The sequence below is a fragment of the Microtus oregoni genome, unplaced genomic scaffold, assembly GCF_018167655.1.
Source record: "Microtus oregoni isolate MIOR12 unplaced genomic scaffold, Mior012 000031F_ref0000149, whole genome shotgun sequence".
NCBI lineage: Eukaryota > Metazoa > Chordata > Mammalia > Rodentia > Cricetidae > Microtus > Microtus oregoni.
The window spans coordinates 20,175,895-20,199,340 of record NW_024543090.1 but is presented as its reverse complement, the minus strand read 5'-3'; the positions used below and the strand labels follow the sequence as shown (position 1 = coordinate 20,199,340).

Below are 23,446 nucleotides of genomic sequence, written 5' to 3'. Positions count from 1 at the left end.
TTAACAGCCTTATCTTATAAAGCCACCAAAGTCACGAGGGTCCAACTACCCAAGCCAGTAGCAGAAGGCTGGGGTTAGGACTTTTTAACACGTGTACTTGGGGACACTCTCAAGTTGGTAGGGTCCCAGGGGTATGACTGGGCGACATGCTTCTGTTAACTTGTGGAGGTCAGAGAACGACTTGAGAATCAGTTCTCTCCATCCGCCACGTGGGTTTCAGGACTCCAATGCAGATGGTCAGGCTGCTAGGCAAGCCTTCATGCCTTGGCTGACCATTAGGACCCAGAACAGCTAAGTGAAGGGGCAGCCGCGGGCTCTGGATTGTCTCCTTAAGATGAGACTGGGTTGGGGTTGGGCAGGTGCCAGCTTCACCTGTCTCAAGCCTCAGCTCTTGGCTGTAGGCTCAGACCAAGTACCGCTGGGCTAGGATCCAGGAAAACCACTTAGACCTTTGGGAACTGAGGAGTTGACAACTCAGGTGCTCCACCTAGGATGCTATATGCATCAGCCCCGGGTTGGGATGTTCAGGTGCTCTACCTAGGATGCTATATGCACCAGCCCCAGGTTGGGATGTTCGGGTGTTCCTACCTAGGATGCTATATGTATCAGCCCCAGGTTGGGATGTTCAGGTGCTCTACCTAGGAGGCTATATGCATCAGCCCCACGTTGGGATGTTCAGGATGTTCCATTTTTTCACTACTAGTCCATCTGTTTCAATTCTGACCTTGAAAACATCAAGCTGTCTGGATAGTAAGTAACAAAATAAAAACAAAACCACCCTCAGAGATTGGGCTGGGCATGGTGGTGGCACATTCCTTTAATCCCAGAATTTGGGAGGCAGAGGCAGAAGGATCTGAGTTTAAGACCTGCCACGGATACATATTGAGACAAAACAAAACTCAGAGATGTGCCGGGTGTGTTCATGCCTGTAATCTTGGCACTAAGGAGGCAGGGGCAGGCTAAATCCTGTCTCAAAACCAAACAACTCTCAAGGATGGTCTCCAGAAACTTAATACGGTTCTCCTGCCTTTTGATGCTGGAAAGCCCCACTTTTTTTTTTTTAATATTTATTTATTATGTATACAATATTCTGTCCGTGTGTATGCCTGCAGGCCAGAAGAGGGCACCAGATCTCATTACAGATGGTTGTGAGCCACCATGTGGTTGCCGGGAATTGAACTCAGGACCTTTGGAAGAGCAGGCAATGCTCTTAACCACTGAGCCATCTCTCCAGCCCCACTTTCTTTAAGAGAAATCGCAGGGAGGTGCATATGCCTCGTGCCTGTAATCCCAGCTCTTGAGGTTAAGGGCAGATCTATAGTTCAAGATCTTAGTTCAAGGCCAGTCTGGGCTACAGGGAGCCCCAAATAAAACCATGGAGAAGTTGGAAGGGGAGGGAGGAGATAGCAGACTCAGTGCTACAGAGCTTGCCTAACACACTCCAGGTTCAACCTCAGCACCACAAAAGAAAAAGTTGCTGGGAGATTCGGGTCTGCGACTTCCCACTCCAGACTCCTGGCAAAGACACTCGGGATACAGACAAGTGGCTTGCTTCTCCTCCAGACACTGCTTTGGGCACAGAAGGGTTCGATTTGCAGTAAGTTTAATACAAAATGGCAGCAGCCGCTGTGCAGCCATAACAAAATTAGCCACAGGGTGTCTAGAGAAATGTACACAGGCAGAGACTGGAGTTGAGCCAGGCAACCCGGGCTGGCCACAGGGCCTGTGCCTGCTGCCCAGTCGGCTGCAGAAGGTCACACGAACAGTCCCAGCGCTGGCCCGTGACAGAGTGATGCAGTCAGATTCAGGCACACCAGGGACGCCATCCAGAGATAATCTTTCATGCTGTCATGGCTAGACTAGGACTCTGTCTTCCATGGGTCTGTCACATAGATGTTCTGGAACTGTTTAGACCTTAGGGAAACAGCTAACGAGGACAAGGTTTTTGCCTCTTCCTCAAGAAAAGAGACCGTTAAGAAAATTGGAAGCAGCAGCACTCCCGCTACAGTTGCATGGAAAGGGCTCCCTGCCAGAGGTTTGTCCCAGCTCAGGAGTAGGGCACCTGCATATCCCAGGTGCCATCCCAGAGGGTGAGAACATCAACATCGGAAGTGGAGAGTAAGGGCACAGTCACTGAAGCCCCCTACGAGCCCCAGAAAACCCCAAGTCCTTTGTGCGGTCCATTTTAAGCTTTCCTGACAGACTGGGCTGGCACGGCCGGAGAACCCCACCTCGTGCGGGTGGCGTGCTACCGTGAGAGGGCATGCCTCTGCTTCTAAAGAAAGGCCTCAGTGCTAGGACTGGGGGCGATCGGCCGCGGTGCTAGCGGAAGTCGGCATTGAATGCTCTGCCAATGACCAGCCGCCTCACTTCACTGGTCCCAGCTCCGATCTCATACAGTTTGGCATCTCGAAGGAAGCGGCCCATGGGGAAGTCATTAATGTAGCCATTTCCACCTGTGAAGAGAAACAAACATGTGGAAGAGAAAGGACAGAATTGAAGGCAGCAAGAGAAATAGAGCCAAGGAGTCATTCTCTAGTACCTTCAGGGATTGGTTTCTTTGCATATAACCTGTGTGCATTCTCCCAATACCCTCCACTCCCCGTGTAGGCAAATGCTCTACCACTGAGTTATGACCCCAGCTCATATTTTACATATCTCTAGGTTGTTTATATATCTAATGTGATACAAGTGCCATTTAAATAGTTGTTATATTGGAATGTTTAGGGAACCATGACAAGAGAAGTCTATGTTCATCTCAGGACAATTTTCCTTTTGTCTTACACTTATTTATTTTGTGTGTATGTGTGTGCATGCCCATGTGCCTTGGCACACATGTAGAGGTCGGAGGACGTGTGTGTGTGTGTGTGTGTGTGTGTGTGTGTGTGTGAATTTTCTCCTTTAACCAAGTGTGTCCTGGGGACCAAACTTCCTTCCTTCTGCGAAAGGGTGTGCCTATCCTAGGCTGGCCCTCAACTCACAAAATAGCCAAAGCTGACCTAGAACTTCTGATCCTCTAACCTCTAACTTCCTGAGTTCCGGGATCTCAGGTGTGTGCTACTGAGTGTGCTACACTGAGCTAGAGCCCAGGTTGGCCAAGAAGTTACTAAGTAGCCCAGGTTGGTCTCAGTCTCTTGCAATCCTCCTGCTTCAGTTTCCCAAGTGCTGGGATTATAGGTGTGCACTCCCATGCCCAGCCTTTTCTGAATATGTTTGATCGTTGGTTGAACGCAGAAGAACCCCAGGATATACAGGCTCTGGAGGACGGCTGTCTAAAGAGAAGCAGGGGCAATGAGGGACGCTTGTTGGGGCCAGGAAGGCATGGGAGAGCTGGTCTAGAAGGTCAGAATGCTGAGGACCTAGAGATGGACAGGGCAAAACCTGGGCCGTGGACTGCAGAGTGTTCACCTAGTGTGCCCAGAGTTCTGGATTCAGTCCCCAGCACCACACACAAACCAGGTGCAGTGGCCAATGCCTATAATCCCAGTTGTCAGGAGGTGGAGGCAGGAGGATTGGAAGTTCCGGGTCATCCTTAGTTACAGGACATTCTCACACACCTGAGACCTCGTTTAAAAAAAACTGCAGAATCAGTGGCAGAGATGGAATTCAAACCTAAGCCACCGATGAACGAGGCTGCTCCCCCCGAGACTCTCTCTCCCCATTTCCTGCTGACCTTAGGCCAGGCAGGGAAGATAAGGAACACTTGGAGCCTCCAACCTCCCCCCTGACATTTATTTTCCTCTTCCCTTTTTATTTTTGGGGTTTTTCTTTGAGACAGGGTTTCTCTGTGTAGCCTTGACTGTCCTGGAATTCACCCCATAAACCACGCTGGCCTTGAACTCAAGATCCATTGGCTTCTGACTCCTGAGTGCCGGCAGTAAAGGCGTGTGCCACCACCACCCTATGGGTTTTTTTCCCCCTCTTAAAAAATTGATTTTATGTATATGGATGTTTTGCCAGCATGTCTGCTCACCACATCCATGCCCGGCGCTCTCGGAGGCCACACAAGGATGTTGGTTCCCCCTAGAACTGCAGTTACAGATGGTTGTGAGCTGTCAGATGGGTGCTGGGAATAGAACCTGGGTCCTCTGGAAGAGAAGCCAGTGTTCTTAAGTACTGAACTGTGTCTCCGGGCCCCACTCTCTTTACTTACTGATGGCCATTACAAAAACTTCCCTTTCCTCATCACTGGAGGCAGACAGAGCCTAAGGAGCCAGCATGACTGTGGCTAGCATAAGCCGAATGAGGAGTGGAGAGGGAGGGCCACTCACCTAAACACTGAATGCCGTCCAGGGCTACCTGCGTGGCACACTCGGCTGCATACAGAATCACACCAGCACAGTCCTGTGGGATGAGGCCTTGCTCAGCAGGGTCCTGACAAACACACAGGCCCCGTCCCCATCCCCGGAGATGACCCACCAATCCGCCTCTTCTTCCCCCAGAGCTAGCCCTCACCTTGGCAACGATGTGGCCTTCATCACAGGCCTTGGCAACGTTGTAGACATATTGTCGACATGCCATGAGGCGGGTGTACATGTCAGCCATCTTCCCCTGCATCAGCTGGGTACAAAGGGAGGCCCTGGGTCAACACGCTGGGACATTCTAAGGACTAAAAGCAGGTCAAGGGCAAGGACAAGCTGATGGGCCAGGGATGAGGCGCCAGGGGCACAGAGAGAGTTGCCGCCTGGGCAGGCGGGCGGGATGAGAGATGCAGCTCCCTTTCCCCTAAACTCCAGGAGCTTTACCCTCCTGCCTTGCAGAGTCGAGTTCGTCCGTCTCCAATAGGAATGGGCAGGACAAAGTGATGGACCTCCAAAGCCAGGCTGACTGGGAAAGGGGCTGCATTCTAAGAACTCAAGCTCATTGCTAGAAGACAATAACCTGAACCGCACCACTATCTCCTCCTCTCCTTTAATCCAGCAAAAGAGGACACTTCAGAAAGTATTTCCCTTACCTGGAATTGGCCGATTTTCTGGCCAAAGGCTTCCCTTACGTGCAAATAGGGAATGGTGTGGTCCAGGACAGCCTGCATGATCCTGCCAGAGGAAGACAGCATGGGGGTGTGATGTCAAGCGGAGTGAAAGGGTGTCAGAAGATTAGGCCTGAGGGTTGAGGTGGGAGGAGGAGGAGGAGGAACTGAAGTCCCCGAGAGAGACTCCCTGCTGTCTCAGTAACAGCATTGCCTGCCCAGCTCCCAGGCAGGCCCTCTGAGATCTGTTGGGTGTGGTGGAGCAGCAGGCAGGTGTCAGAGTCTGCGTTTCTTGTTTCACAACCACACTGACTAAGCAGAGTTGCTCTCGGGCCTTACCTGCCATCTGTCACATAGTGACATTTCCCTCTGTGTGAAGAAATTAAATACAGGAGGAGATTCACAAGGACAGAGGATAAACCACAAAGTAGCTTCCTTTGTTCCTCACTTCCTTATCAGGGGGAGGCTGCTAACCTAACAAGACTGGCAAGCTCAGGTTGCCCCGGGTTTCACACTCATCCAGGGGTGCACTAGCTTCCCCAATAAGCCTCACACTGGTGAAGCTTACCCAGGAGGTCCCCAGCCCCCTCACACTTACCCAAGGGGTCCACCTGCCAGCACCAGGCGTTCCAGGTCCAGCCCGCTCATCAATACGTAGACCCCCTTACTCTCTTGGCTCAGGATATTAGCAGCTGCCGGGATAAACGCCAGAGAGGGCCGTTCATAGCCTCTTCACTTTTACACAAGGTACTATGTTACACAAGGCACAAAAGCACACTATTTGACCTCCAACTCGGGTTTCCGGCGAGAGGAAAATATGGCTTTTGTCACTTCAGTCAGAAGCGGGGTTCTTGGGACCCTGCACCGTCCACAACACTACAGAGCCCCAAGTTGTTAGGGCTTTCTTTCCTCACCCTGGACTCCCTAGGATTGGTTTGGAAGTCACCCTCCCCTCTCCGCTTCTTTCTACACCTGATGTCTATTCATGCAGAAATCAGAGGGCTCATCGGACTGAGGTCGTGTGCTCGGGTTCAGGGTCACCTTTCTGCGATGTCCATGAGAACTACTTGGTCGAGAGTTAGGGTGGTCGTGACAGAAGCCGATGGGCAGCTACCCCTAGTGAGGACTCGGGAGATGTGGGCAGAGCGTTTGGTACAGAAACTTGACAACTTAATCCACCTTTAAGGCTGGTGAATGCATTTTCTGTCTTTTCTTAGAGGCGAGTCTGTATGGATTCTTCCTCGAGACTCTTTCTGGACATGGCATTCTGTTTCTGGAAGGTTCACACTGATACACGAAACGGTCCTTATTCATGACCAGATCCATGCCCTCTACTCTCTTACAGAGCTACATAGTGTCACGTTCACAGTTATGGCACAGGGGATAAAATATTCCTGCAAAATCAAATTACCTCTCCTTCATTGAGTCTGGCTTCTGTCAATTTATTTCAGAAGGGCTTTTAGCATCATTACCGAGTGTAATTCAGAGTGTTGTGGTTTGGACACAAAATGGCCCCCTGCGAGCTGGTGTGCTGAAGTCGGGGTTCTCCGTGCAGCAGTGTTCTGGGGTGGGGTTTGGGACGTGACTGGACCGTGAAGGCCCAATCAATGGATTAACCCGATGATGGATTCCTAATTTGATAGCATTAATGAGACAATGGAGACAAACACAAGGCCTCCAGGAAAAATGGGCCACCGGGTGTGTGCCTTTGAGAGTCTAATGGGACTCTGGCCTCTTTTTGATCTCTGCTACTTATCCTGATAAGCCGTTCTCCCCAGGCCCTTCTACCTTTATGCTCTGGCTCACAGTACTGCAGGAACAGCAGTACTGTGGAGCCAACAGATCATAGGCTTGACACCTGAAACCATGAGCCAAAAGAACTTCTTCCTCCTTTAACACATTTCTGTTGCGTTATTTACAAAGGAGACAAGAAGCCGGCCTAGCACAGAGAGATGGAAGGATATCAACGGTGATGGTAAGCCTTCCCTTTCACCAGCCTTCATCTGGGCAGGCAAGCAAGCAGCAGCAGGGGCTGTGGCCAGGGCAGACAGCTGTCCAGCAGCTGTAAGCCCACAGCCTAGCTGCAGATCATGGAACACGTAATGGTGGTGAACCTCAGTAATGCAGAGATGGGCTTCTCCAGCTTGGAGAGGAGCCAGGATGGAGACTCCCTTATTATCGGGACACTTACCAGGAACTTTGCAGTCTTCGAAAACAAGCTCACAGGTGTTGGAGCCCCTCATGCCCAGCTTGTCGAGCTTCTTGGAGGTACTAAAACCAGGCATACCCTTCGCAGGAAAACCAAAGGAGGTCCTGGTTAGACTTGCCCCAAGGGGGCCTAGTAAAGGGGAAACTCACTCTACCTACCGATTTGGATACCTGCCCACATCTTACTCCCAAATTCTCTCTCTGGATGCAAAACTCCAGTCTTCAAGTCCCACCCACTTTCTTCCCAACACCTCTGCCGCCAGTCTGCTGTTCCTAAGTTCTCAGGGGAGCAGTTCTTCCTCAGCAAAACATCAAGTCCCCAGCTCTCCTCACTCTCCCAGGGGCACGACTCTGAAGACACTCTCAGAGCCCATGCCAACTCCTCTGTCCCCTTTTCCTTAGCCACCTGTCCCACGAGCACACTGTGACCAGGGTGACTTGGACGCACGTGTCATCAGGTGACAGGGGAGTGAAGGCACACGCTGTTTCGTTACCCCCAGGCCTTTCCAGTTCCTGTCTCAGCCAGCAACTCCTCCTCCTCAAGGGGTGCCCTGCCAATCTCTTGCTTAACTACCATTCCCCTGCAGCTAGGTCCCCAAGCCTCAGTGGCACCTGTCCTCTTTCTTCACCTACAGTAGGCAGAAGGTGTGAAGCCAACACCTGCTCCCTTAACTTATATATCTCCAACTTTTTCCAGGCTGGGGCGCACGCCTTTAATCCCAGCACTTGGGAGGCTAGGGCAGACGGATCTCTATGAGTTCAAGGGAAGCTTGCTCTATACAGTGAGTTCTAGGCTTGACAGGGCTACACAAAGAGATTCCATCTTAAAAAAAACAATAAAGCAACAACAAAATATGACCCTGGTTTTCTTTTCTCTATACAGAAAACTTTGCTGTCTCCTGCTTTTATTTTCTTGGGACAGTCAAGCTATACAGTCCTGGACCTTATTACAAGGATCAGGCTAACCTCAGACTTGCCTCTGCCCGTCAAGCGCCGCTCATATTACAAATACACATCACCTTGTACAGCTCCTGGTTTGTTTAAAACTAAAGCAGAACCAAAATGGAACTCTTGAGTTCTAATCTAACTCCTGATGTATCCTGTCCTTGTCCATACTATTGGAGGGACAGCGTCCAAATCGGCATTTGCATTCCCGCCCATGCCTCAGTCTCCCCCACAGCTCCTACTCAGCCCAGTAAGAAAATCCCATAGCTTCTTTTTCTTCTTCCTTGACTCTGTAGACAGACAGCTTTTCTGCCTTCAGACTTGACCCAGCCTCTCTGGATCTCTTTTTTCTTTTTCTTTTTTTTCTGTAGTGTTGAAAACTGAACCCAGGGTCTTGCGTGCTAAGCAGATGCTCTACTTCTGAGCAACTGGATCAGCACCAGACTTGACTTCTGGGCCACCTTCCTCAGCTTCTGCTACCGGCTCCCTCCTGGGAGCAGAGCACAGAACACTGAACACTGATTGAATCTCAATCGGCTGGAAAGTCTCTCTGATCCCATGCTCACCTTCTCCACAATGAAGGCTGTGATGCCCCGAGAAGCTGGTACGGCAGACAGATCTGTCTTGGCGTAGACAACGAGGACATCGGCGTCAGGGCCATTGGTGATCCAGAACTTGTTGCCATTCAGAACGTAGTGATCGCCTAAGGGACAGCAGGCTGCTGGCTGTTGGCTGAAGTCTCCTGTCCTGCTTCAGCCAACCAGTCCGGTAACTGCTGCCGCCTTGCTGAGAAGCCGTACTGGGAACCCAGCAGAGACCCCCACCTGCCTTGTGGTAAATGGCCTCACCTTTCTTTTCCGCTTTAAGCTTCATGGAGACGACATCAGAGCCAGCATTGGGCTCACTCATGGCCAGGGCTCCGATGAAGTCACCGCTGATCAGCTACAAGGAAAACCAAGACCCGCCTTGTTAGGACCTTGGAAGCCCCCTGCAGCAGCTCCCAGGACTGCTCTTCCTGCCCATATTCCACCCTGCAAACTCCCTGCAGAGCAAGGTGGAGTAGCTATCTGGAAGGCCTCTTTTTCTTCCCTTCCACATCCACCACTTTTGGCAGCAGTGGGGATTGGCTCCAGGGTCTCAGGCATGCTAAGCATGGGATTTACCACTGAGCCCTCCCCTCAGCCCCCAGTCTTTAGACTTTTAAAAATTATATTTTTATTTATTTGCTCTCTGTGTTTATGTATGCACAAAGGCCACTGTGTGTGTGTGTGTGTGTGTGTGTGTGTGTGTATGTGCGCGCGCACACTCATATCAAAGGACAATTTGCGGAAGAAAGTTGGTGCTTTCTCCACTATGCGTATCAAAGTCAGGTTATCAAGCTTGGTGGCAGGCAGGCACTTTTTACCCACTCTTATTTGCCTTGAGACATGGCCTTGCCAAATCACCCAAGCTGGGACTCATGATCTTCCTTCTTCTGATTCCCAAGCAGCTGAAACTCTACACCTCACCACAGCTCTGACTGAATGCCCCACCCCCATTTTTTTTCTTTTTTTTGTTTTTGAGACAGGGTTTCTCTGTGTAGCTCTGGTCGTCCTAGACCTTGCTCTATAGACCAAGCTAGCCTTGAACTCAGAGATTCCCCGGTCTCTGCTGCCTAAGTGCTGGGATCAAAGGTGTGCGCCACCACCACACGGTTAGATTTTTTGATTTAAGTATTTCAATTCAATCTCAGTCACTCTCCTAATTCTGTTTAGTTTGTGGGAACAAGACGAGAATGAGAATCTGCTTATCCCCACCAAGGGGAGGGCATGTCATACAGTGGTAGTGCCGAGTCCGTGAGGATTCCTTCATTCCCGTCTCCTCACCTTGGGAAGGTATTTCTCTTTCTGTGCCTCATTCCCATTACGAACAATCTGGTTGACGCAGAGGTTGGAGTGGGCACCGTAGCTGAGCCCTATTGCTCCAGAAGCTCGGGATATCTCTTCCATCACCAACACATGTTCTAGGTAGCCCAGGCCAGAGCCGCCATACTGAACTGGGAGTGGGGCAGTGTGGAAAGCAGAAAGGCAACCAGGTTACACCGGAACAATGACAGGAGTCTTTTATGTTTTAATTGTTTGGTTTTGAGATACAGGGTTTCCCAGTAGCTATGGAGCCAGTCCTGGAACTCACTCTATAGACCAGGCTGGCCTCGAACTCACAGAGATCCGCCTGCCTCTGCCTCCCAAGTGCTGGGATTAGAGGCGTGCACCTGTACCGCCCGGCAGGAATCTTTTATTAATTGGTAGAAAAGAAACACCCTGGTAGCTATTCCAGGTTCCCCTAGCGAGGCTGGCAGGCTGTTGCCAGAGGCTCTGCTCAGGAGGACATACTCCTTGATTTGCTTGACGCTGGCGAGGAACTGCACTTCAGAGACTATCACGGCTGACTCTGGCTTTATCCCAGACATCTTCAGTAAGGACAAGCAAAAACCTGAGCACCCACTCCTCCAGAAGCTACAGAAGGCGGAAGCAGATGGATGCAGGAAGAAAGAAGGCAAAGAAACACGAAGGGGGTGGGCGGGAAGGGGGCCGTGCTCAGAGCACCAGAACCAGTTACAGACTGGGTATGTGCAGAGGCCTCAAGAAGGTGAGATTTAAAAAAAGATTTATTAGTGTTTTTCCTTACCTATCATGTGTTTAATGCCACACGTGTACGGGTGTCCCCCAATAACAGAAGAGCCCCTAGAGTGGTGACTCTCAATCCCTCTGGGAAACCTACCTCCAAAAATATTTACATCACCATTCACAACGGTGGCGAAATTACAGTTATGAAGTAGCAATAACTTTATAGTTGGGGGTTACATAGGAAGGTTGAGAACCACTGCCCTGAGCTAGAGTTATAGGTAGCTGTGCTCCACACAGTGTGGATACCAAGGGCTGAACCTGGTATCTGGAAGATAGGGGATGCTCTTAACCACCGAGCCATCTCTCTGGCCCAGAGGTGAGAGTTTAAAGCATAGCTTTGGGAACAAAGTGGGGCTGATACATATCTATGTAGCATACTCAACAGGTGTGCACACAGGTACGCACACACACACAGAGATATATCCAAAAAAAATTTTTTTTAAAGAGGTTTTCAGAACGGGCACAGTAGCACACACCTGTAACCCCAGACTTGGAAGGTGGAGGTGGAAAGATCATGAGTTCAATGCTGTCTTTGGCTACGTAGCAAACTCAGTGCTGGCCTGGGCTATCTGAGGCCCGATCTCAAAAAATTAGGAGGGAAAGGAAAAGAACAGAAAATGGAAAAGAGAAAGAAAGCACGTACTCCTTGAAAGCTGTCCCCCAAAAATCCAAGTGTCTAGGTCCCCTGGTTCCATAAACACGCTCGTTTGAGCTCTCAGGCCGCACAATGCTCAGGGGAGCGAAGCTGCCAACCGCAACTCCAGGAAGTAAAGTAGGAAACAGAACTCCTGTCTGGCCTTCAAAACTTATCCTTCAGCTGGGGCCTGCTGGTGTAGGCCTATGTCTCAGCCACCTGAGAGCCAGGAAGAACACATTCAAGTCTTACCTGTCTACGGAGGGAGTTCAAGGCCAGCTAGGGAAACTTGGTGAGACCCAGACTCAAGATAAAACAATAGGAAAAGAGGTGGAGAAATAGCTCAATGTTAGGGCTCGTGTCTGGCATGTGCAAGGCCTTAGGTTCAATCCCCAGCACAAACAATAGCCCTGGCTTTCTTTTCGAAGTTCCCACTTGAAAGGACTTTATCTGAGTTGTTTTTTTTTTTTTTGTTTTGTTTTTGTTTTTATTTTCTGAGACAGGGTTTCTCTGTGTACCAATCTTAGCTGTCCTGGGACTCGCTCTGTAGACCAGGCTGGCCTCAAACTCATAGAGATCCAGCCATCTCCCTCTGGCTCCAGACTGTTGGGATTAAAGGCATGGGCCACAACCATCCGGCTTGATTTCTTATTTTTTAAGTGTGGTACTGGGGGTCAAACTTAGGACTTCATGCAAAGTATATACACTCTTGCCAATAAGCTACTCCCCTGCCCCAGATTTCTTCCGCTTCATTTCTTTCCTTTTCTTCTTTCTACCTTTGTTCTCAAATTTCTGCTCTTCTTGCTCTTCTGCCTTGCCTCTGAGTGTTGGGATTATAGGCACCATTCATCTCTGTCATGTTGGGGACAGGCATTCTAACAACTGAGCTGTATCCTCAGCTTCTTCCTCAGGGTCTCATACACCTCAGGGTGGCCTTGAACCTCCAACCTTCCTACCTCAGTCTCTCAAGTGCTGGGGTTTACAGGAGTTTAATCACACAGCCTGGCTTCAGCCCCTTGATTTTAAATTCCTTCTTTGTTTTATTAAATACATTCTCATTCAGAAGCATGTTATGTTGGGCTGGATCATAAACCCTCAAAGCACAAAGAGAATCTTGCTAGGGGGTTCCCAAAAGGCCCTTCCTTCCCTATGTCAATGTGAAACTCGCTCACATTGACATGGTTTAATTGAAACAGTTTCATTGTATCACCAGAGTAAGTTTCCAGGGTCCACTCAAACCCCAGGAGGACATAAGGTGAAATATACAGACACCTGTCAAACCAACACCTGTCTCTGATACCAAATCCAGTCACATCTCTTACATAAAGAAAACGGCAATATCATTTATGCATACCTGCCCATATCCTCTAAATCCTCCACTACTCTTTATGTGAATAGTATATGCTTTGTACAAATAGTAGTATTTATACAAATATTTGTACAAATATTAGCTTTATTCCCCTTAAACATTTTTACATTTATTTATTTTATGCACACGGGTGTTTGTCTGTCTGTCTGTCTGTATACCATATGATGCCTGGTGCCCTTGGTTGACAGAGCTCCTGCGACCAGAGTCAATGGATGGATGTGAGGCACCATTTGGGTACTGGGAACCAGAGGCGGGTCCTTTGCAAGAGCAACCAGTGCTCTTCACCACTGAGCCATCACTCCAGCTACACCCCACATACCCTTTTCGAGTGAGGATCTTAGCTCTGTAGCCCAGGTTGGCTCTGGATTTCCAGTCTTCCTGCCTTAGCCTTCCAAATATGGGATTAGACAGTTGCTCTGCTGGGCAGTGGTAGCTCACACCTCCAATCCCAGCACCCAGGAAGCAAAGGCCAGTGGATCTCTGAGTTCAAGGTCAGCCTGGTCTGCAGAGACAGTTCCAGGACAGCTGGGGCTACATGAGAAACCCTGTTTTGATTAAAACAAAAACAAAACAAAAAAACCCAAACCAAACAAACAAGAGTCAGAGAGAGAAAGAGAGAGAGAGAACCAGTTCTTTTGTATTGCCCTCATGGCCAGGAGCGTGGCTGAATGAGGAGGCCAACAGCTCAGGCATTTACTGTCATGGCAACCCAGGCAGAGTCTTTTTCTGGAAGGCAACACAGAACCATAATATACCAACGTCCTGCCTTTTTACCCCAAACAAGTTGTAACACACACAGGGGATACTGGGCAGGCCCAAGAGCCTACTAAAACTCAAGATTATCATGGGACCACCTTACCTGAGGACCCAGACATCCCTCTTAGTCCCATTTCTGACCCCAAATGAGCTTGGTGGACAGGCCGTGAGCAGAGTACTTTTCCTAAAGATTCGCACGTACAGGCCATTAGTGAGACAGAGCTCAGGGGTCCCCGAGGGAACTGATCCACTAGGACAGTTATTCTACACTCCCCCAAATCACCTGGAGGCATCTGTAGAGCATGCAGATTCCATAGGATGCAAGGCTCTCATTAAATCTTCAGCATGGAATTAAAATACCGGGTCAAGGGTCTGAGAGATCCTGCCTTTTTGCCATCCCTAAGGATGATGTCAACGGGCACTGCTTCAGGTTCAAGGATGAGGAAGTCCTTTGGGAACGATCTCTCCCTTCTCTTTCTGTTTGGTTGTTGATTTCCGCGTGTGCGTATGAGTGGACCTATGTATACGTACGTATGTATGATGCATGTGCACATGTGTATGTGAGTGCACACACACTCCTGTGGACACGCGGGAGGCTAGAGGAAGATATCGGGCATCCTCTTCTATCACTCTCTACCTTGTCCAGCTGTCCTGGAACTTGCTTTGTAGATTAGGCTGGCCTCGAATTCAGAGATCTGCCTGCCTCTGGTGGGATTAAAGGCGTGTGCCACCATGTGCTGTGGGACAATAGTCTTCTACCTTATAAAGATTTGTCACTTGTATTGCTTTAATAAAACGCTGACTGGCCAGTAGTCAGGCAGGAAATATAGGCGGAGCGACCAGAACAGGAGAATTCTGGGAAAAGGAAAGGCTCAGTCTGCAGTCGTTACCCAGACTCAAAGGACGCAAGATGAGAACGCCTCACTGATAAATGGTACCAAGCCACATGGCTGACACAGACAAGAGTTATGTTAATATAAGTTATAAGAGTAATAAGAGCACATACCTTTAATCCCAGCACCTGGGAGGCAGAGACAGGCAGATGTCTGTGAGTTCAAAGCCAGCCTGGTCTACAGAGCTAGTTCCAGGACAGGCTCCAAAGCTACAGAGAAACCCTGTCTCGAAAAACCAAAAAAAAAAAAAAAAAAAAAAAAAAAGAAACCCTGTCTTGAAAAACCAAATTAAAGAAAAAAAAAGAGTTAATAAGAATCCTGAGCTAATAGCTCAACTAGTTTATAATTAATGTAGGCCTCTGTGTGTTTCTTTGGGACTGAACGCCTGTGGGACTGGGTGGGACAGAAACCTCTGTCAACAATCATGCCTGGCTTATGTTGTTCCTTTTGAGGTAGGATCTCTCACTGAACCTATAACTCATGTTTTTTGGCTAGGATAGCAGCATGTGAGCCCAAACAAGCCCCAGCAAGCCTCCAGTCCCTTCTGGGATTCCAGGCAATGGTGGGACAGGCCCGGCTTTTATAGAGTGCTGTGCTCTGAGCTCTGGTCCTCATGTTTACATAGCAAATGCTCCTAGCTTGAGCCTTCTTTCCAGCCCCTTGTTTTTGTTTTTCTGAATCAGGGTCTCAGTCTGTAGCCTAGGCTGGTCTGGAACTTACTGCATAGCACAGGCTGACCTTGAACTCAGAAGCGCCCTTCTGTTTCAGGCCCCTGAATGTTGGGAGTACAGAAATGTGCCACCATACCCACTTCCCTTTGCGTCTGTTTTAGCAAAAGAGAGAGTCTCGGTAGGAAGAGAAGCCATACTCACCAGGGGCTGTGATGCCCAGTACTCCCAGGCTCCCCAGCTGCTTCCAGAACTCCTATCAAGAGAACAGAGTGAGGCGAGTTTCAAGGCGGCAGTTAGCCATAGGTGGCCCGGACAACAAGATCAAGTCATTCAAAGAAAGGAACTATACACTTAGGCAGGCCTCCGTCAGCAGGAGATGGGGTGCACCTTTCTGGGCACCAGTGCAACACAGCACTGCTCCAGAAGCTGCCACTCCCACCCTCAGCCTCGCAACTCACTCTCAGGTTCTTGAACTCGTTGCTCTGATCAATCTCTTGGGCTTTGGGGGCCAGGTTCTCATGCACGAACTTAGATATAGTCTGACGAAGCTAGAGAAGAAAGTTAGACAGAGGCTATTGAAACCAAGACGTGATTGCCACTGAGAGTAATGTCCCTGTGGCTGAAGGCCACAGGCACCCTCACCATGTAGTGTCAGGTCAAGGCTTAGGGGTCCCACTGAATTATGCTTCTTCAGAAGCATCAGAAAGGAGGGAGCTTCACTGGGCAGTGGTGGCGCACACATTTAATCCCAGCACTTGGGATGCAGAGGCAGGTGGATCTCTGTGAGTTTGAGGCCAGCCTGGTCTACAAGAGTTGGTTCCAGGACAGGCACCAAAGCTACAGAGAAACCCTGTCTCGAAAAAAACAAAACAAAACAAAAAGAAAAAAAAAAGAAAGGAGGGAGCTTTAACTGAGAAACGCCTCTATCAGATCCCACTGTAGACAAGCTTATAGAGCATTTTGCATTTTCTTTTTTCTTTTTTGTTTTTTCAAAACAAGGTTCCTCTGTGTAGCTTTGGAGCTTTTTTTGGAACTCGCTCTGTAGATCAGGCTGGCCTCAAACTCAGAGATCTACCTATCTCTGCCTCCCGAGTGCTGGGATTAAAGGTGTGTGCCATCACTGCCTGGCTTGGGCATTTTCTTAATTAGTGATCAATGCGGGAGGGCACAGTCTAATATTATTCCGTGCCTTCCTGCTGTACTACTCAGAGTAACACACAAACCTCGAAGCCAGTCCGTACATCCTGTCCTCCACTGGCCGTCCAGCCTTCCCCATACCTTCCCATTACCCATTCCTGGCACTCCAGACACTCCCACGCTGTCCTGACACTTGCCAGTCTCTCCACCATCCTTGAGACTGTGGCTGAACGAGATTACTCAATGAGATGAGACACTGCCCTGCTGGGAAAACTACAGCCCTAGCCCTGAGCACCAGGGACCAAGGTGTGAAGCCCGAGGTCTCCAAAGCGGCTCTCTGCCAATCATACAGCCAGGGGCTCCTTCTGTTCTTTGTTTTTAAAATCATATTTATTTGTTTTGTGTGTGTATGGCGGAGTACCACGGTGCATGTCTGGATCAGGGGACGACTTTTGGGGTCAGTTCTTTCTTGCTACCACGTGGGTCCTGAGACTCAAACTCAGGTCAGCAGATTTAGTGGCAAGCGCCCTTGACCACTGGGCCATCTTGCTGGCCTACTTTGATGCAATGAGACCAGGGCTATGGGAGAATCACAGACCCAAGCACTTCACGCAGCCTCTAAGTGACACAGCCTCCTGCCCCCAGCTAGAGCTCTGGTTCAGCACCGCTCGTAACCACAGTCTCCATTTCTCTGCCCCACCTCCACCTTTCATTTGGCTACAAGAGCAAAACTTACTTAATATTTAACTTCTCCCCATCTGAAGCCAGAGTTTGCCATGTCATCCAGGCCTTGCCAAACTACTATAGAAGAACAGAACATCGCAGGCTGGAGAGATGGCTCAGCAGGTTAAATGTGCACCCTGTGAGCCTGAAGGCCTGTGTTTAGTGCCCCCTGAACCCATGGAGAGGCGGAAGGAGAGAACAAGCTCTAAAAAGCTGTCCTATTACTGCCACATATACACACAATAATAATACAGCTAAAAAAAAATCTTCAAAAAATAAAATAAAAAGGCTTGTTATAGTGGATGGAAGTAGGCGGATCTCTGAGTCCAGCTAGGTTGGTCTATATAGTGAGACAGTCTCAGAGAGAGAGAGAGAGAGAGAGAGAGAGAGAGAGAGAGAGAATTATAGGATAGAATATGTTCAAAGTCCATGGAAATGTCCTTATGCAACCTAACGCTATGTACAACGAATACACACAAGTGGTGTATGTTTTTTGGGGGTGCATGCCTATCTATAATCCTAGCACTCAGGAAGCTGGGCAGGAAGATACTAAAATCTCTAGGCCAGCTTAGCCACTTAGCAACATCCTGTCTCAAAACAAGGAACAGTATAAAATATCAACTACAAACAAAGGCAATCCTCTTTATAGTACTCAGAGTCAGGCCAGTGCACTGCAACAACACTGATTTAGAAAGGCAAGTGCGGGGCGAGACGACCGGTCAGTGGTTAAGAGCATGTGCTGGCTAGTTGTATTTTTTTCTTTTTTCTTTTTAAAAAAATCAACTTAATACAAGCTAGGGTTGTTGGAAAGGAGGGCGCTTCCATTGAGAAAAAGCCTCCACATGATCCAGCTGTAGATAAGCTTGTAGGGCATTTTCTTAATTAGTGATCCATGGGGGACGATCAAGTCTATTGTGGGTGGGGTCACCGGAGGGTGAGGGGTGGGTCTGGGCTCTATGGGAAAGGCTGCGCAAGCCAGGAGGAGCAAACCAGTTAGCAGCCCCCGCCGCCCCCCCATGACCTCTGCATCAGCTCCTGCCTCCAGGTTGCTGCCCTGTTTGAGTTCCTATCCTGACTTCCTTCAGTGATGGACTAAGGTGTGGAAGTAGAAGACAATTTAACCCTTTCCTCCTCGTGCTGCTTTCGGTCACGGTGGGTTTTTTGTTGTTGTTGTTGTTTTAATATTTATTTATTTATTATGTATACAATATTCTGTCTGTATGCCTGCAGGCCAGAAGAGGGCACCAGACCCCATCACAGATGGTTGTGAGCCACTATGTGGTTGCTGGGAATTGAACTCAGGACCTTTGGAAGAGAAGACAATGCTCTTAACCTCTGAGCCATCTCTCCAGCCCCGGTCACGTGTTTTATTGAAGCAATGGTACCCCTAACTAGGACAGAAGTTGGTACCAGGACAGTGTCTGTGGCAGACCTGACTATGTCGTTTTGGGGAGGATCATGGGAGGTCTTTGTGACCTTGAGCCAGAAGAGTCACGGACTGTTCAAAGCTGGGTGAACTGTTGTAGGAGTCTGAGAGATAAGAGAGTTGAGAGAAATGCCGAGGATGAGGATGGAGGCCTGGCTTGTGAAGTTCCACAGGGAAGTTTGAGAGTCACTAAAGACTTTACTGGGGCTGTTGCATATTTCGGGTTAAGAATCTGTGGTTCTGGTGAGCTGGGGCTGAAGAGTCGGCTGGGATTAACAAGCTGTCAGCACCACTACAGTGAAGCCTTTGCTTTGCTAGGACAATCGATGCTGGAGCTGAGGAACCAGTGTTGTGTGAGAAGAGCCCAGCATCACGGAGGTGTTTCCTCAGAGGCAGCACACAGACACTGAGGTGCAGAGGCGACCAAGGTTGTACCTTGTGCTGGCAGCTGAACGTGACCATGTGTAAGAGTCACCCAGGGATGTGTTTGTGTCAAACTGACCACAGGTCACTTGTGCTGGCTACTGTTACATCATTTTGACACAAGCTAGGGTCATCAGAGAGGAGGGAGCCTTAGTTGAGGAAATGCCTCCATAAGATTGGCTGTAGATGGGCTGAAGAGATGGCTCAGAGGTTAAGAGCACTGCCTGCCCTTCTAAAGGTCCTGAGTTCAATTCCCAGCAACCACATAGTGGCTCACAGCCATCTGTAATGAGATCTCGCACCCTCTTCTGGCCTGCGGGCATACATGCAGACAGAACACTGTATTCATAATAAATATGCAAATCTTAAAAAAAAGCATTTTCTTAACTAGTAATTGATGGGGGAGATCACAGTGTGGCCATCCTTGGGCAGTTGGTTCTGGGGTCTATAAGAAAGCAGGCCAGCCGAGCAAGCCATGAGGAGCAAGTCAGTAAGCGTGAGCATCCCTCCATGGCCTCCACATCGGTTCCTCCCTCTCAGTTCCTGCCCTGTTTGAATTGCTGTCCTGACTTCCTTCAAGGATGGACTAAGATGTAGAAGTATAAGCCAAATAAAATAAACCTGTTCCTTTCTAAGTTGCTTTTGGTAATGGTGTTTTATTGCAACAATGATAATCCTACCAAAGACTTCCCGCCTTTGCAGATGACCTAGGTTCGATTCCAAGCACTCCAATTCCAGGGGATAGGATACCATTTTCTAACCTCTGCTAGCACCAGGTGGGCGTGTGAGACACATACATACATTCTGGCAGAAACACTTATACACATAGAGTAAGTAAATACACAAATTAGTTAAAAAGGTAAATGAGTTCACCAGCAAATACCCAATTCCTTTATTGCTGTAGGATGGTATAGAGACAAAAATGATATTCCATATGAACATTAACGTTCCAGATGCTTAGGAACAGGACTGTGGTAGGGAAACCCACAGATTCAGCTGGCCCGAGCTAGTGGGAGGACACTAATTCTGGACTGACAATTGGGGCACCTGCATAGGACCAAACTAGGTCCCCTGAAAACAGCTGACAATGGTGTGGCTTGGACAGTGTGTGGGGACACTGGCAGTGGCACCAGGATTGATTTTGTGGACCCATTCTCTATGGAGAGATGTCTTGCTCAGCCTCGGCACGGGGGTGAGGGGGGAGAGGAGAAAGGGCCTTGGTCTCGTCTCAAGGAGGTGATGGGACGAACTTAGTTGACTTCCCAGGGGAAGTCTTACCCTCTCTGAGGGGGGGGAGTGGGAGAAGAGGAGGGAGGGAGAACTTGGATTGGCATGTAAATAAATCAATCAATAAAATAACAATAAAACACGACTGTGGGAAAGTTACATCCTCAAAGTATGTTTGCCCCAAAGATCTGAATGCAACCATTGTTCTCTAGGACACAGAGAACACAACAGGTTGGGAACCAGCCAACACGAAGACAAGCTAGTGGAACGACAAGCTGGGACCTTAGTATCCAGGTTATGACAGTCTTCTGGCCTGGGGTTTCCAGACTCTTCCTCCACCTAGGCTGACATTCATAGCAACACTCGCCCTTGTACACATCTGACTCAAGAAGCAATTGTGTGCTAAACAATCACTCCATAGGACTTTTCTTAGGCAATCTATAGCAATTGCTTAATACATACATTGCTGGGACCCGAGACATCCCAGGACGTATTTACTAGGGTTTTATTTAGAGCCTTAAATCCAGCAATAAGGGTGGACAGGCAATCTGTGAACACATCCTTCAAGGTCTTCTTCAGCCTTGTGCTCTAGGCCTTGAGGAAGGGAAGGAAGCAAACAAAGGGTGCACTTCAGAATTCCTTAAGTCTCCCACTGAAAAAAACAACCAATGCCTTGTTGGTTATGGATCAACCATAATCTCAACCTTCAACTGAGAACCACAATGTAAAGCCTGGTGTGGTGGCCCATGCCTTTAAACCCCTCACTCTGGAGGCAGAAGCAATCAGACACACTGGAGTTCAAGGCCAGCCTGGTCTACAAAGGCAGAGTCTAGAGGGAAGGCGACCGATACACGCAGAGTATTGGCTGGAGTCTGAGTCGACGCCTGATTGCCACTAGGGGCAGGGCCAACCAATCCTCCCACCCAAATACCACCAGTCTCCCGGGAGCTTTGGTTCTTTTACTCTTCTATTTCCTTCTAGCAGCTCTGCGTTGCTGTCTGTTGCAAATACTCCCTCACTAGAGATAATGATGAGTCAGAGGCTTGGGCATTAGCTAAGAGGAGGAAGGGAACAGTCCCTTTCCCTGGCTTACTAGTGACGCTTCCAAGGCCCGGCAGGCACAAGTTACTTGTGGAATGGGACACGGGCCACGAGGCCTTTGGGCCGGCCTCCCTACCTGCTTCTGCTCCTCGTTTAACCCGTTGATAGCATCGTCCACAGGTAGCATCGAGTGAGCCCGCTGCGGGACAGCGAGGGGCGATGGTCGCAGTCTCCAACTGGACACCCGTCGCCCCAGCAGCCTGACTGCAGTCGCCATCTCTGCCTTGCACCGGGAGCTTCGGCTGCATTAGCTCCACCAATCTAGTCTCACAACTCTGTCCAATTGGAGAGGGGGTGGGGCTAGTCTCACAACTCTGTCCAATTGGAGAGGGGGTGGGGCTTCAGAAGCCAATCACACGCGGAGACCAGCCGAAGGCTTTGCTGCTCTTGCAGTCACGCAAGCCAATCAGTCGTGAGGCGGTAGCCTTCCCTGCCTCCGGTGGTTGCCGCCTGCGGTACTTTCTTTCCTAAGTCTCTTTCCTGGGATAGAAGAGCCCACAATATAGTATCTCGTGCTGAGATTGTAACCTTTAACCGCAGAAGACTACCTTCGGGGTACTCCAACATAGGACGGATCGAGCGCATGTTTGGAGGAACAAACTGTCCAGACAGATCTAGGCTAGACATCAGTAAATACTCTCTTGCCAACTCTGGTTTAAAACAGTAAGAGTCGCTTTGTTATGTAACGGGTCCTCCAGATACTAGAAGGACGTTTTCTCTACAGAAAAGGAAGAGTGTTTGAGGTCCTCTGAAAAAGCCATATGTGTGCAGATTCTACAGACTGATTTAGAACTTTCTGGTTGTGGAGATTGGGCATTGAGGATTCTCAGCCAAAGTTATCTTGGAGACGGGCTGGAGAGATGGCTCGGTGGTTCATGCTGTTCTGCCAGAGGACCTGAGTTCAATTCCCAGCGCCCACATAGGCAGCTTCCAAGTGCCTCTAACTCCAGCTCCAGAGGATCTAATACTGTTGGCCTATATAAGCACCCGAACATACACACACATACATAAATTAAAAAGATAATAGAAATGTATCTTTAAAAATTGTCTTGGAGAATTCCTTTAGTAGTCATTTATCTCCAGCTTCTGTATCAGACCTAATATTCCTGACTATCAGGTAAGAAAATTTATTTTTAATTAATTAATTAACTTGAGACAGGATCTCTCTATGTAGTCCTGTTGCCTAGAACTTCTGAATTTGAACCCAAAGAAATCTGCCTGCCTCTGCCTCCTAGGTACTTTGACTAAACGTGTGCATCACCCCACCCACCTGGAATTTATTAATTTAGCCGATCGCTAACTTGTATGCCATCAGATAGCATCTGAAACCCATGGCGGAGATTTCCTTGGTTTGCGTTAACTCACCTCCCCAACACGGGAACCGATGTCTTTGGTAAATGCACCGATTTGTGATTCCCTTTGGCTCTGTGACTATACAGATACCCTGTAGCTATTCTCGTGTGTGTGTGGGGGGGGGCAGCCTCGACAAAAATATTCTCTTCCAGAGTGGAGGCATGGGAATCTAGAAATATAGTAAAGAATGCGAAGACGTGAATGAAAATAATAAAATGCAGAAACATATAGGATAGTATCAGGAGGGAATTTTTCAGTGAGTACTGAAAATTCTCTCGTGTTTTATCTTCCAATAGCTAATAAAATCCTGACTTCAAAGGGTAAGAGCAAAACAAAAAGACTGCATTAAAATACAAATTGAAAGTCTGGGGTACATTTATCGCTCATGCCCTGGACTAAATACTCTGTAGGCAAACCACTCCCGGGGTGGAATCCCAAGTTATTTCCATAAAGGGAACTAGTTGGATCCTTAAACTTTTGTTTTTGGTAGGAACCAACTACTTCCCTATTTCAGGAGCACGAGGTCTGGCAACTAGTCATAACTGTTGACAAGAGAAAGAGAGAGAGAGAGAGAAAGAAAGAGAGAGAGAGAGAGAGAGAGAGAGAGAGGAGCTCTGTTTGAGTTAGAAGCACAGTAACCTTGAATGAACTAGAAACAAGTCCCAAACTCTCTGACCTTTGGCCTCTTTGGGCCCCCACATTCCCAAGGTAGAGTTTGTCATCAAGGACAATCTGAATTTTGGTTCCCAGGACGTGGTCACTTGGGTACCTTTGAGGAGAGATCTGTCCTTTGTGTCAAGAAGAAAGACAGACTAACCTAACAGGAGTCAGAGTCTTACCCCTTAATTCCCTTGATGAGACTCTCCACTTCTCTGATAATGCTCTTGGATAGCTAGCTCCTCTCAAGTGTGTCGCACTCAAAGTCCAGGAAGGGGCTTTGCACAC

General features: G+C 48.8%; 1 protein-coding gene across 1 annotated transcript; it reads right to left on the bottom strand.

The window, feature by feature from the left end:
* Nucleotides 1–1,586: 1,586 nt before the first annotated feature.
* On the bottom strand, nucleotides 1,587–21,407 carry Ivd (isovaleryl-CoA dehydrogenase). Its single transcript, XM_041679089.1, has 12 exons — nucleotides 21,225–21,407; nucleotides 15,570–15,659; nucleotides 15,313–15,364; nucleotides 9,988–10,157; nucleotides 8,971–9,064; nucleotides 8,689–8,825; nucleotides 7,161–7,257; nucleotides 5,568–5,661; nucleotides 4,955–5,036; nucleotides 4,456–4,560; nucleotides 4,272–4,344; nucleotides 1,587–2,456 (listed from the first exon to the last, which is right to left on the bottom strand). The coding sequence occupies exons 1-12, from the start codon at nucleotides 21,363–21,365 to the stop codon at nucleotides 2,323–2,325; spliced, it is 1,269 nt and encodes a 422-aa protein (XP_041535023.1). The 5' UTR covers nucleotides 21,366–21,407; the 3' UTR covers nucleotides 1,587–2,322.
* Nucleotides 21,408–23,446: the final 2,039 nt, after the last annotated feature.